Raw genomic sequence first — 14,363 nt, forward strand, 5'->3', positions numbered from 1 at the left:
CGACAGGCATAATGTAGGCAGGGCTTTTAAGAGGCTGTATATCGTTAGTATAATGGGTAGCGCTGATACAAAGACCGTGTTCTACATAGTGACTTGACAGAATTACCGTAGACCGATAGAATTGGTAGTCGGTACCCAAATGTTTACACAACATTTGGAGAAAGTGAGTAGAACAAATTTTCAATTTTCGTTATTTGAGGCCTTTGAAACATTCATAATAATGCATCTGTAGCAAGATTTAAAATTTTATTCTAGCCAACATGAGCAAATACAAAATAAGATATATGCCAATAGAGCCGCGTAAGACTAGACTTTTATCACAAATAGCCGATGTGAATACGAGAGATAGAGACAGGTTGCCTAACGCGTGACATCATTTTGGGCAAGTCTGGGCACGTTTTTGTGGCCTGAGCGTTTTTACGGCGATCAGATTTTTCGGTTTTAATCTTCAAATATCTTGGCAATGCGATCGCGTAACACAACAAACAACATATCAACTGATAGAGAAAAAAATGCTTTCTTTTAAGATTAACTTAAATTTGATGCAACTACATCTTTAATACGAAACAGTGCCATTAGGCACTGCTCCGTTTTAAACAGGAAAGTTGCTGCCGTGTTAAAAAGCACCATCCTGAGTTCTGCGGCTTATACAAAGGTGCGGCCTATGTATTGTTTCATTATGGTTTTTTAGAAAATAAGGCAGATGCAGCTTATATAGGGGTGCGGTTTATAGTACAAAAAGTATGGTAATAGTAATAAGTATGTCAAGGCCATGACAATGAATAACATTCCACAATAGAATACTTTGTAACTTTACAGCTTCTTGCTGGACAAATTAATACTGTAAAGAAAACTGGAAAAACTCTGGTACGATTTACTACATCGATATCGATTGACTGGACATTTGTAGTCGAGAGTAATACATATGTATTTGCATATAGTTAGGAGTAAAGCAAAGTTCATATACATATAAGGCCCATAGGTGCTCTGCATAGTCTGTGTTTTTGGTCTTTTTACATATATGGGTCATTGGCAAGTTAGCTCCACCTCTTTTGAGTCTGGCTCTTTGTTGGTAGCCTCGCCGAGTCAAGCAGGGCGGGGTCGGAGGAGTTGTGCTAACCTGGATACAAGGCAGCCTCACTCCCATCACAATACGGCAGCACAATTATAAAGTTTTGAAACACTAAATCACATACACACTTTGGTGTATAAAAAAAGTCTAACAAACAATTGAAACAAAACCTGCTACCAATAACAACTTTGATGAAAAAGTTGTAAAAATTTAAACATTTTTACCATTAAACATTAAAATTTCAAAATGTATTGTGTACTAGTGAAAAATAAGATATTATGAAAATATTAAAAAGATTTCGCACCTTTTTAGTGAACAAAGAACATGCATGTCATATGTCACTTATATTTAGTTTCTTCAATCTGTATAAATCTGAACATGCACTAGTGCAATTATATTAGAATATTCACATGTTCAGCGCTCAAACTTGAACACAGCAACAAATAAATTACAAATAGCCATTGAATACCATTGGTTTATCTGAGCACTTTCTAACTTAACACTCAATACTGAAAAGAAAATAATCTACAAGTTGATATACATGTATCTATTATTTTATATTACAGGCCCACGGGATAGCCAATTTCTGTGTGACTTTAGCACCAACTGCTAAAAGGCGTAGACTAGTTTATGACATAGAAAAAAATTGGTACAAAGGAAACCATCCTCTCAGCTATGATGAACATCAGCAGATGATGAGTAACCATAAGGCACTTCTAGAGAAGTACAGAGAAGATACTAGGAAAGACTTTAGTAAGCTTGATGACCCGATGATGGCCTTGAACAATGATGACATATTCAGTGAGGAAAATCTCTTGAATGCGACATCATTCTGTAAAAAAGTGTTTGCGGCCAGCAAGACTTGCAGTGAAGGACTTATCAATGTCTCAAAAACGATTCTCCAATCAAGCATTGATGTGCTGAAGAAGAATGATGAAGAAGCTCCATGTAAGTTTACTATCATTGGATTAGGTTCCATAGCAAAAGGAGATGCAACTCCTTACTCTGATCTAGAATATGCCATCATCGTGGAGAAGGAATCAGATTACTTTGAAAAACTAGCAGTAGACAGCTACTTCAGAATAGGGAATCTAGGTGAGAGTCCTCTGAAGTCCTTTGATATTAATGAGTTGAAGACAAACAGTGAGTTAAGTAAGCTATCTAAGAGGGCTGTCACTGGATACAGAATAGATGGTATCACTACAAACTCTGGTAACATCCCAACAGGTAATGGTAAAGAAGAAGGTCTGAGTCTGACGCTAACGTTAGAACAGTTTATGGAGCTGTACAGAAGTGAGGCTGAAAAACCAGTTGGTCGCCTTGCAGATAAATCTGACATGCTCTCCTCTACGGTCGTCATATTCTCAAACGAGGACTCACCTGATCAGAGCCAGCAGCATGCAGAGTTTGCTTCTGAAAGAAAGTCGTATGAAGACTTTTCTGCAGGAGCAAAGGTGAAGAAAAAGCGTTTCGATTTATTCACAAGTGACATTGATAAATATACCTTCTTACCAGAATTTGTATCATTTCGACCTCCTCAGAATTGGAATATCACGGTAAAAGAGAAGATATTCAGATATCCAACACTTTTTGCTGACAATTTGAAGATGTGTCTTGGACTCACCTTTAGCCAGTTTTGGGAAATTTATTCTGAGATGAAAAAGCAGGGTCTGCTGTCTTCAGAAAACCTTCAGTATCTGACCATACTCCTTGCTCTCTCCATATACATTCGTACTTCCTCTTATCTGAAGATGAGATCTCAGGCAGAGTTTGTACAAGTTGACAAATACTACCAAAGAGGTCAGATATTGTTCTATGCTGTTCCTGCACATCTAGTTGTTATTATGGGTTGTCTTCTCACCCCGATAAAACGGTTAATCAAATCCAGGATGTTGGAACTTAAGTCTTCTGCCAAGACTAAAGAGCAGTCAAGTGTCGAGCTGTCGTCATTATTTCAAGGTTTTCAAGTTCCTCAGGAAGATTTTTGGCTTAAATCAGAAGTACTCTACTTCACAGGCCAATACCATGATGCTACAGAGAAAGTCAGCAAAGCAATTGGACAGCCCATTACCTCAACAACCTTTGCTGAGCCACAAAAAATCAGTCACTTGTTGGTGGATGAAGTTGCACTTGACAAGCGACTAAAGTTGTGCACGTATCTTTTGTATTACTCACAAAATTACAAGTTAGCTTTTGAATGCTTCCGATATTTGTCTGAAAAGCAACCTCAACAAAGTCTTTCGAAACTGCTGGCAGCACACTGCAGCAAAGAGATTGGTGACTACAGGGCTGCTCAACAACTGCTTAAAGAGGTGAGTTGGTTGTAGCATATCACAGGCTGTATAGATGAGTGATGCTAAAAAGGTGGGTAGGCTAGCTTAGGTGTGGTGACAGCAGAGAATAAAAGCGAGAGGGAGCGCGATAAGTAGAGAAGTTATACACACTTACAACAGTAGTAGAATAACTCCCATAATCAGATGGTAGCAATAAACACAGACCATCATGGCTGGCATACTGATGTTGTGGGATTAGATGCCAGGATAACCTATAATGATGAGTATCCCGGGTATCTAACACATGACTTCTTGCTGTACCTTTGTAGGTACACAAGCTACTGCAATATTTTATTCTACATGCACAATGGAAGTGCGGAATTAAAATTTTCAAACAATTTGTTTCAGTGCTTATTTAACCAGATTAGCTTTGTGTATGGTATGCCACTCTCCAAACCATAAATACATGTGTATCATCATGAGCCAATTGAAATCTTTCTATACACATGAAAACAAACAAACCTTAAATGAAATTCAAACAGACCAGCGTATCACGTCACCCCCTCATTATAATTTATAATCCGTCTCTGAATGATTGACTACTTGCATAAACCAAAAAGGTATGCCAACTTTCCAAACCCTCGATACAAATACAATCATACCTCATCATACTTGAGCTTAATGCAATTTGAGACTGAACTCGAATATCAATTTACTCTTGTCTCAAAGCACTATTTCCTATATAAAATAACTATGGACAAATAAATCAGTTACCACGCAATGAAAAGGCAACCTAAAACAAAATATTACGGTTGAAAAGAGTGTTTTGATTGCTATAATTGAGTCCCTATGCTAACAAAGTAACCAATACATATTTAGTTGTTACTAGGTGCAGTAAAATGTAACATCACTATCTACACTACTCTACGGAATGTTACCTTAAAGACAGATGTAGTGGATAACGCTGGTCTGAGAGAGAGACTAAGTAGCTATGTGTTTGGATCACAAAACTTTTGTGACCCTACGTAACAGATAGTTTGAATTTAGCATGGATGAATATAGTTTACTGGATGCACACTTGAAGCTAAGTTTTAGTCTTTTACTGAACTTACTTTAATTTTGTTGTTTTATTTTGTATTGTTTCCGGTTTGGCGCTTTTTGCCTCGGGTTCACTATAATTTTTATCCAACCTTGTAAAAATCTTTTCCCAACTGATTCGAAGATAAAACCGAGCAATGCTGCTCTCAAATGTGCCCTTTCACACTCTTGGCCATGTAGTGGCCACGGCGAACTGATTCATGTGCTCAACTCTCAAAGATTACTCATATCTCAAGAAAGAAACTTGCTAAAAAGTCTACTCATCTTTTGAGTTTATTGTATGTTGGGGCACTCGTAGGCAGAGGTACGGCTGTATATTATACTGAGCAAATATAAATGCATTTGATTTGCAGCAGTACCATCTATTTGAACATCACTGCTAATACAATGGTACATTAGAAGGGTTAAAAAAGAGCACCGTGACGTTCAAATAGGGGTTTTATGGTAACTCTATTGTAAAAGCTTTACTGGATGTTTAATACCCACTAAATATTTATTTCTGCAGGCAGAGCAATCATTGGAGATGTCAGATGATAGGGTGTAGATGAGAACCACAGAGACACATTCATTACTTACACAAATATTGGTTCGGTGTACCGGGCTTTGAGTGAGTATAAGAAGGCATTGCAATACTTTACCAAAGCTCTGAGCATCATCAAGGCTTTATATCCTGATACCAAGCATGCCATTGCAGACAGAAGTTTTGATAACTTTGGATTGGCTAATATCTGGCAGGGTAATTATGAGCAAGGCAATTGCTGTGAGTTATCAGACATGTTAGAAGCAAATACAGAATATGAAGTAATTGTCATACATCCTGATATTGCTGCCAACTACATTAACATTGGTTCAGTTTACTGCTCTTTGGGTGACTACAGCCGAGCATTAGAATATCACACCAAAGCATTAAACATGCTAAAGGCTGTGTATGAAGAGGATACTAACCATACTGCTATTGCTACCTCCTACAGTAAAATTGGTTTAGTATACCACGCTTAGGGTGACTACAGACAAGCATTAGAATATTACAAGAATGCATTAGACCTTTGAAAGGCTGTGTATGGAGAGAATACTAACCATACTAAAATTGGTACCTCCTACAGTAACATTAATTCAGTATACTGCTCTTTGGGTGACTACAGACAAGCATTAGAATATCACGCTAAAGCATTAGACATGCGAAAGGCTGTGTATGGAAAAGATACCAATCATACTTATATTTCTGCCTCCTGCAATAACATCGGTTCAGTATACAGATCCTTGGGTGACTGCAGACAAGCATTAGAATATTACAAGAAATCATTAGACATGTTAAAGGCTGTGTATGCAGAGGATACCAACTATAATGATATTGCTGCCTCCTACGGTAACATCGGTTCAGTGTACAACTCTTTGGGTGACTACAGACAAGCATTAGAATATTACATGACAATTTTAAACATGCAAAAGGCTGTGTATGGAAAGGATACCAACCATACCTGTATTGCTACCATCTACAATAACATTGGTGCAACATACAACTCTCTGGGTGACTACAAACAAGCATTAAAACATCACAAAAAAGCATTAAACATGTGTAAGGCTGTGTATGGAGAGGATACAAACCATACTGATATTGCTAGGTCCTACAATAGCATTGGATTAGTATACGACTCCTTGGGTGACAATACAGACAAGCATTAGAATATTACATGACAACTTTAAACATGCAGAAGGCTGTGTATGGGAAGGATACCGACCATACCTGTATTGCTACCACCCACAATAACATTGGTGCAACATACAACTCTATGGGTGACTGCAGGCTAGCACTAGAATATCAGAAGAAAGCATTAGACATGCAAAAGGCTGTGTATGGAAAGGATACAAACCATACTGATATTGCTACCTCCTACAATAACATTGGTTCAGTATACAACTCTTTGGGTGACTACAGACAAGCATTAAAAAATCACAAGAAAGCATTAGATGTGCAAAAGGCTGTGTATGGAAAGGATACCAACCATACTGATGTTGCTGCCTCCTGCAATAACATTGGTTCAGTATACAACTCCTTGGGTGACTGCAAACAAGCATTAGATCATCACATGAAATCATTAGACATGTAAAAGGCTGTGTATGGAAAGGATACCAACTATACTAATATTGCTACCACCCACAATAACATTGGTTCTATATACCACTCTATGGGTGACTACAGACGAGCACTAGAGTATCACAAGAAAGCACTAGACATGCTAAAGGCTGCGTCTGGAGAGGATACGAACAATACTGATATTGCTACCTTGTACAATAGCATTGGTTCAGGGTACAACTCTTTGGGTGACTGCAAACAAGCATTAGATCATCACATGAAATCATTAGACATGCAAAAGGCTGTGTATGGAGAGGATACCAACCATACTAATATTGCTACCACCCACAATAACATTGGTTCTATATACCACTCTATGGGTGACTACAGACGAGCACTAGAATATCACAAGAAAGCATTAGACATGCTAAAGGCTGCGTCTGGAGAGGATACCAACAATACTGATATTGCTACCACCTACAATAGCATTGGTTCAGGGTACAACTCTTTGGGTGACTACAGACAAGCATTAAAAAATCACAAGAAAGCATTAGACGTGCAAAAGGCTGTGTATGGAAAGGATACCAACCAGACTGGTATTGCTACCACCCACAATAACATTGGTTCTATATACCACTCCATGGGTGACTACAGACGAGCACTAGAATATCACAAGAAAGCATTAGACATGCTAAAGGCTGCGTCTGAAGAGGATACCAACAATACTGATATTGCTACCACCTACAATAGCATTGGTTCAGGGTACAACTCTTTGGGTGACTGCAAACAAGCATTAGATCATCACATGAAATCATTAGACATGCAAAAGGCTGTGTATGGAGGGGATACCAACCATACTAATATTGCTACCACCCACAATAACATTGGTTCTATATACTACTCTAAGGGTGACTACAGACGAGCACTAGAATATCACAAGAAAGCATTAGACATGCTAAAGGCTGCGTCTGGAGAGGATACCAACAAAACTGATATTGCTACCACCTACAATGGCATTGGTTCAGGGTACAACTCTTTGGGTGACTACAGACAAGCATTAAAAATCACAAGAAAGCATTAGACGTGTAAAAGGCTGTGTATGGAAAGGATACCAACCAGACTGGTATTGCTACCACCCACAATAACATTGGTTCTATATACCACTCTATGGGTGACTACAGACGAGCACTAGAATATCACAAGAAAGCATTAGACATGCTAAAGGCTGCGTCTGGAGAGGATACCAACAATACTGATATTGCTACCACCTACAATAGCATTGGTTCAGGGTACAACTCTTTGGGTGACTACAGACAAGCATTAAAAAATCACAAGAAAGCATTAGACGTGCAAAAGGCTGTGTATGGAAAGGATACCAACCAGACTGGTATTGCTACCACCCACAATAACATTGGTTCTATATACCACTCCATGGGTGACTACAGACGAGCACTAGAATATCACAAGAAAGCATTAGACATGCTAAAGGCTGCGTCTGAAGAGGATACCAACAATACTGATATTGCTACCACCTACAATAGCATTGGTTCAGGGTACAACTCTTTGGGTGACTGCAAACAAGCATTAGATCATCACATGAAATCATTAGACATGCAAAAGGCTGTGTATGGAGGGGATACCAACCATACTAATATTGCTACCACCCACAATAACATTGGTTCTATATACTACTCTAAGGGTGACTACAGACGAGCACTAGAATATCACAAGAAAGCATTAGACATGCTAAAGGCTGCGTCTGGAGAGGATACCAACAAAACTGATATTGCTACCACCTACAATGGCATTGGTTCAGGGTACAACTCTTTGGGTGACTACAGACAAGCATTAAAAAATCACAAGAAAGCATTAGACGTGCAATAGGCTGTGTATGGAAAGGATACCAACCAGGCTGATATTGCTACCACCCACAATAACATTGGTGCAACATACAACTCTATGGGTGACTACAGACAAGCATTAGAATATCTCATAAAGGCATTACAAATGAAAGAGGCTGCGTATAAAAAGGGTACCAAACATCTTGGTATTGTTCACATCTACCGTAAAAGTGGTTTAGCATACTACCACTCGGGGGACTACAAACACGCATTAGAATATTACACCAGAGGATTAAACATGCTATAGACAATGCATGGACAGGATACCAGCAATGCTGATATTGCTAGCAGCTAAATCGCACCTAGCTCAACATTTTTCTGGTAGGGTAACCACACAAGCATCAGAAGCTGAGTCTAAAACATCAGGCATGAAGCTCAAGATGAATGACAGGAATTCAGTTCATCTTCATGTTAATGGTAATAAAGAGGCAGAGAGACATTGTAAATAAATTAATAAAATCAACCACAACAGAGACGGTCACATCAGACATTTAGCTCTCTCGCAAAAGATAACAATGATCACTCATATACTTGTTAGTTAAAGATGCTTATCCTGTAACCAGGGATCCTAACATTCTACTTTAATACCTCAGGGTGGGATATGACTCACCCCTTATCAGTCTGACTCTTGCTATATACTTGCAGCAACCATTAGGCAGTGCGAGTTGACTTTTTGCTGGCCCACGTTTTACACCTGTTTTCCATTTTGACATTCTATACTGATTAGTGTAGTTTTGTTTGATCTGCTAGCCTACTATATACTAACTTACAAGTTTTATGTTTATGGAAATATGATTATTAATAAACTCATATTTGCATGTAAGATGTTCCACTACCTTAATATAGTGCGCAGCCATCTTGGAATATATTTCGATGGCTCACAATGATCTTGACCTCTATAAAAGCTATTGTAAATTACACCTTACCATATAAAATAAATGAATAAAGCTAAACAGCTCAGGAAGAAATTTGATACGTATAAATTTACGATAAATTTGATTTGTATAGCAAAACTAAAATTGATAAACAAACTTGGAAATGCAGTTTTATAACATTTTTCAAATAAAGCATCAACTAATTCATTTTTTATCACGCAATTATGAGAGCAACAACAAACATTTTCATGCCTTTTATTATTTCAAAAATGTTCACGGTGAGTACACCTAACTCTCGCTCACCATCGTTCTCTCATTCGCCATCACTCTCTCATTTGCCATCACTCTCTCGCTCACCATTGCTCTCTCATTGTCCATCACTCTCTCTTTCGCTCACCATCGACCTCTTTCGCCATTTCTCTCTCGTTCACCATCGCTCCCTCTCGCCATTGCTTTCTCTCTTACTGTTGCTTGTTTAATATAGTGTGCAGCCATCTTGGGATATATTTCGATGGCACACAATGATCTTGACCTCTATAAAAACTATTGTAATTTACACCTTACCATATAAAATAAAGGAATAACACTAAACAGTTCAGGAAAACATTTGATACAATGCACAGAAAAAAAGATAAATAAACTTGGCAAGGCAGTTTTATAACATCCATAAACATTCATGATGAGTACATCTCACTCTCTCTCTTTTGCGATCGTTCGCTTGCTATCACTCTCTCGCTCGCTATCGCTTTCTTTCTTGCCATCACTCTCTCGCTCGCCATCTCTCGCTCGCTTGCCATTGCTCTCTCGCCATTGCTCTCTCATTCACCATCACTTTCTCTCGCTCGCCATCGATCTCTTTCTCTCGCCATTGCTTTCTCGCTCACCCTTGCTCCCTCTTGCCATCGCTTTCTCTCTGGCAGTTGATCTGTCGCTCGCCGTTGCTCTCTCGCCGTCGCTCTCTTCCTCGCCGTCGCCATCTCGCTCGCCATCGTTCTCTCGCTTGTTGTCGCTCTCGCCGTCGCTCTATCATTTCCGCTATCTTTTTTGCCATCACTATCTCTCTTGCCATCGTTTTCTTCTGACGGTGAGCAAAAAACAATGGCGACCATCCCTCACCCATCCATTGCCGTTGCTTGCCGATCGATGAGCAACGATCAATCGTCCAACAACATCTATGACTAATGTTGGTAAACAAAAGTGGTTCAAATGGTTATCTTTATGAAAGTCGATAATTCGTACAAAATGTTACTCTTGTTAAAGAAGATTCCCTTGATGAGTTAGATAAATAAAAATTGTAGTGATGAGTACAAAGTAGATACTGCATTTAAGTTATACATTCAGCTTAGCAAGACTTACATCACTAGATCTGGGAGTTGTAGCAACCTAACAAGCATTCTTAGTAGACTCCCTTGCAAAGCAATTGTTATATCACACAGGATGCTATACAAAGTATTAACCTAGATAAATCTCAAAGTTTGTCATTGTCTGTTCAGTTGTCTGTCCAGTTATAGTTATCAAAATCTCGGAGTGAAAAACTCACTCCCTGCTGGATTTGAACTCACAGAGATTGTCACTGCAAGTGTATAACCACACATTTAACCTTCCTCTCTCCCCCCCCCCTTTCTTTCTTTCCTTCTCACTCTTCACCTCCCTCTCTCCCCCCCTTTCTCTCCCTTCCCTCTCTCTCCCCCTTTCTTTTTCTCCGCCCTCTCTCTCTTTCTCCGCTTCTCTCACCTCCCCCCCGCTCTCCCCCCCCCGCTCTCTTCCCTCTTTATTTTCCTCTTCCTCTCTCTCCGCCTCTCTCTTCCCCTCTCTCTCTTCCCCTTTTCTCTTTTCCCATCTCTCTCCTTTCCTCTCTCTCTCCCTTGCACTCTCTCTTCCTCCCCTCTCTTTCCCTTTCCCTCTCTCTCCCCATCTCTATCTCCCTCCCCTTCTCTCTCCTTCTTTTTCCCTTCCCCTTTTTTTTCTTTCACACTTTCCATCTCTCTCCCACTTTCCATCTCTCTCTCCCACTCTATCAATTTTTCTTCAAAAAAAAAATTTCATTGTATTAACCTTTCCGCTATTCTATTCTAGAGCTCTGTCAGTGCAGATACTGGTCTGGTAATCTATTCCTAAAATACTTTTGGAAGGAATCAATCATGCTAATTCTTAGATAGTTCTATTATTGATTAAATTTTATTATTATTGTTAATAAAAATCAACACAATTACTCAGGGAGTCAGATATTCCAAATTCAAGATGGTAGACACTTGAGTCACAAGAAACCATTTGCTGTCGCTGATACTTGTTTTAAATTATTGTATTAATTGTACCGACTGACTTACACTGCCATTATTTGACCATTACATTAATCAGTAAAAGCATCCTAGCCCATTACATCAAGTATTGCATTGCATAGCTTTAAACCTTCTGCTTTTACCGATCGCCGACTCATTTTCTAAATAGATACTCGTTATGTTTCCATGCTAACTCACATATGGGCTGTGTAGATTTTGTGCATGTGTTATCCTAAGATGTATTTGAGAGGCACAGAAACATTGCAGTACAATTGCTCTCACTACCTAGTCTCATTAATAACCCACAGGATGAAAATATTCGATGGATTTAATAATTCGCAATTTCGCAAACAGACAATTCCGCGAATTATTAAATTTCACGAATAATTAGTTCTATTTTTAAACACAAGGGAGAATAACTACTGCTTCAAGTTAAAAAATAGTCGCTAAGCAAAAGTAGTAAACGTAGCAAAATTCCAATTTTTTTTTTAAATTATCACTGGGGCTTTGAGTTAACCCCATTTTTAATGCATCACACCTTTTTACAAAATTATTCAAGGCTGTCACAAGGTATTCAGAAATCGGCACAGCATTATCAAAAAAATCTCCTGCAGTTCTTTACGTTGAAAAAACTCACAACTTACCACAAGTTGTTGGTTCATCCAAAGGCCTCCAAATAGATGAAAATTCATGAAAACCTCCATGTGCATCCAAAGATTTATAGCTTAGCGTGATTGACATAAAATTCTTAGCTAAACAGAAACCTGAACACGTGGTATACGCAATACTCTATTGCTAGCAGCTTTCACGGATTTACAGGCACTTCCTGTTACCATCACAGGGGTACCATATGGAACGGGTTCATCAAGGCAGGAATATTGAAAACACGATTATATTATACATGTATATATTCATATGTAAAGATATATATATATATATATATATATATATATATACACAGTGTATATTTATACCGTACAGGATGAAAATATCCGATGGATATAAAAATTCGCGATTTCGCGAACGGTCAACTCCGCGAATTATTAAATTCCGTGAATAATTAGTTCTATTTTTTATCACAAGGGAGAATAACTACTGCATCAAATTGAAAACTAGTCGCTAGGCTAGTTTTTAATATAACTACTAAACGTAGGTGAGTTCCAAAACATTTTTAAAATCATTGCCTAGGCTTTGAGCTAACACCATTGCCAATGCATCACATTTATTTACAAAATTATTCAAGGTTGTCACAAGATAGGCAGTATGGCGTCATAGCGAAAATAGCCACTAGGCAGAAGTACTAAACGTAGCCGAGTTCCAAAACTTCTTTAAAATCCTCGCCGAGGTTCGAGTTTTATTGCCATTGCAGCAAACTTTACAAAATTATTCAAGGTTTTTACAAGTAGTTCGGCATGGCTTCATCATCGCAAAAAAGCTCTCCTAGTCTTTACACATTGAAATCAACTCCATCAATCTCGAATACCGAAGTTGAGGACGATCATGATTCTGATCTGGACATTATGGTATGTATTTGATGTGCTGTGCAGATACGTTTTTCCATTATTAACTGCATTAATTAATTCTTTTGTTTAAAAACTGATCGCTTTCATTAAATACTTCAGCTATTGTCTTTGTACTTCCTTGACACTTGTTAAGATTTTTTTCTTTTTTCTGTTCACTGCAGATTGAGAACAAAACAACCTACTCCGATTACGAAAACTAGAGACAAGTAGTAATATTCATCGAGGCAGGAATATTGGCAGAGAAGTAACCAGTCAACCTAGACCCCTTCATTGACAACAACTCTTTGATATCGCTGCAGCAAACATGATTAAATTATATATTTTATTTCATGTATAGATATATTATAATTTATTACAAACTTGAGTGTACAAATAAAATTTTACAAACGATGAATGGAGTAAATATAAACAGTTTAGTCTATATTGCGGTTGTCTAGAGCAATGAAATTAAACTGATACTCTTGATAAGTGAATACTAGCGTGTAATGGCGCTCTCTGACTAGTTATTTTGGTAATAGCAGCTCTACATCGCTGTCACTGTCTTGGGTAGATGTTAAAGGCGATTCTTATGCTACTACATGGCTGGTAAGGAAGTTATCATCAGAACTCTCCTCGTAGCTTACTATTGCAAAGTTCTGCCGCCTGGCCAAAGATTTGTGCTCGTAAAGGCGTTTTTGCTCTTTTTTTTAAATCAGATATATTCTCTTCGTAAGTAGCTGCGGTCACTTCTATCTGAATTTCCAGACTTCCCTGAATGATTCATGATCTTCTAAAAATGACATACACCACCCTTGCAATCATTGTTCTTCCGTGTATGATGAAAAATCTCCCTCTCACACTAAAACAAATAATGAATTGGTAGGGATGGAAAACATGAATATTGCGTTTTACCGAAGAACCAAAGTAGGATTCAACTAATTTAGCAAATGTGAAAAACTGATTACTTACCACAAATTGTTGGTTCATCAAAGGCCTCCAAATCTGTGAATATTCGTAAAAACCTCTGAACGCAACAAAGAATTTATAGCTTAGTACGATCCACCCGCAGTTGTAAGCTAAATAGAAAACGAAACGCGCAATGCGCGCAGCCGCGCATGCGTAAGGTTAACTCTATTGCTAGACGTAATAGAGTTAACTTTTCCTAGAGAGTGGCAGTTTTCAGCCGCGAATAAATTCATCCGCGAATATGCATGAAAAGACAATTTTCGCGAAATATAACTCCGCGAATAAATTCATCCTGTACGGTACACAGTGTATATATATATGTA

General features: G+C 38.3%; 1 protein-coding gene across 1 annotated transcript; it reads left to right on the plus strand.

Annotated features, from left to right (window-relative positions):
* The first annotated feature begins 7,684 nt into the window (after positions 1-7,684).
* Positions 7,685-8,401, plus strand: LOC137394492 (uncharacterized). The gene has a single exon (XM_068081216.1). The coding sequence runs from the start codon at positions 7,685-7,687 to the stop codon at positions 8,399-8,401; it is 717 nt and encodes a 238-aa protein (XP_067937317.1).
* The last annotated feature ends 5,962 nt before the right edge of the window (positions 8,402-14,363 follow it).

Source organism: Watersipora subatra, chromosome 4, assembly GCF_963576615.1.
Source record: "Watersipora subatra chromosome 4, tzWatSuba1.1, whole genome shotgun sequence".
Lineage (NCBI taxonomy): Eukaryota > Metazoa > Bryozoa > Gymnolaemata > Cheilostomatida > Watersiporidae > Watersipora > Watersipora subatra.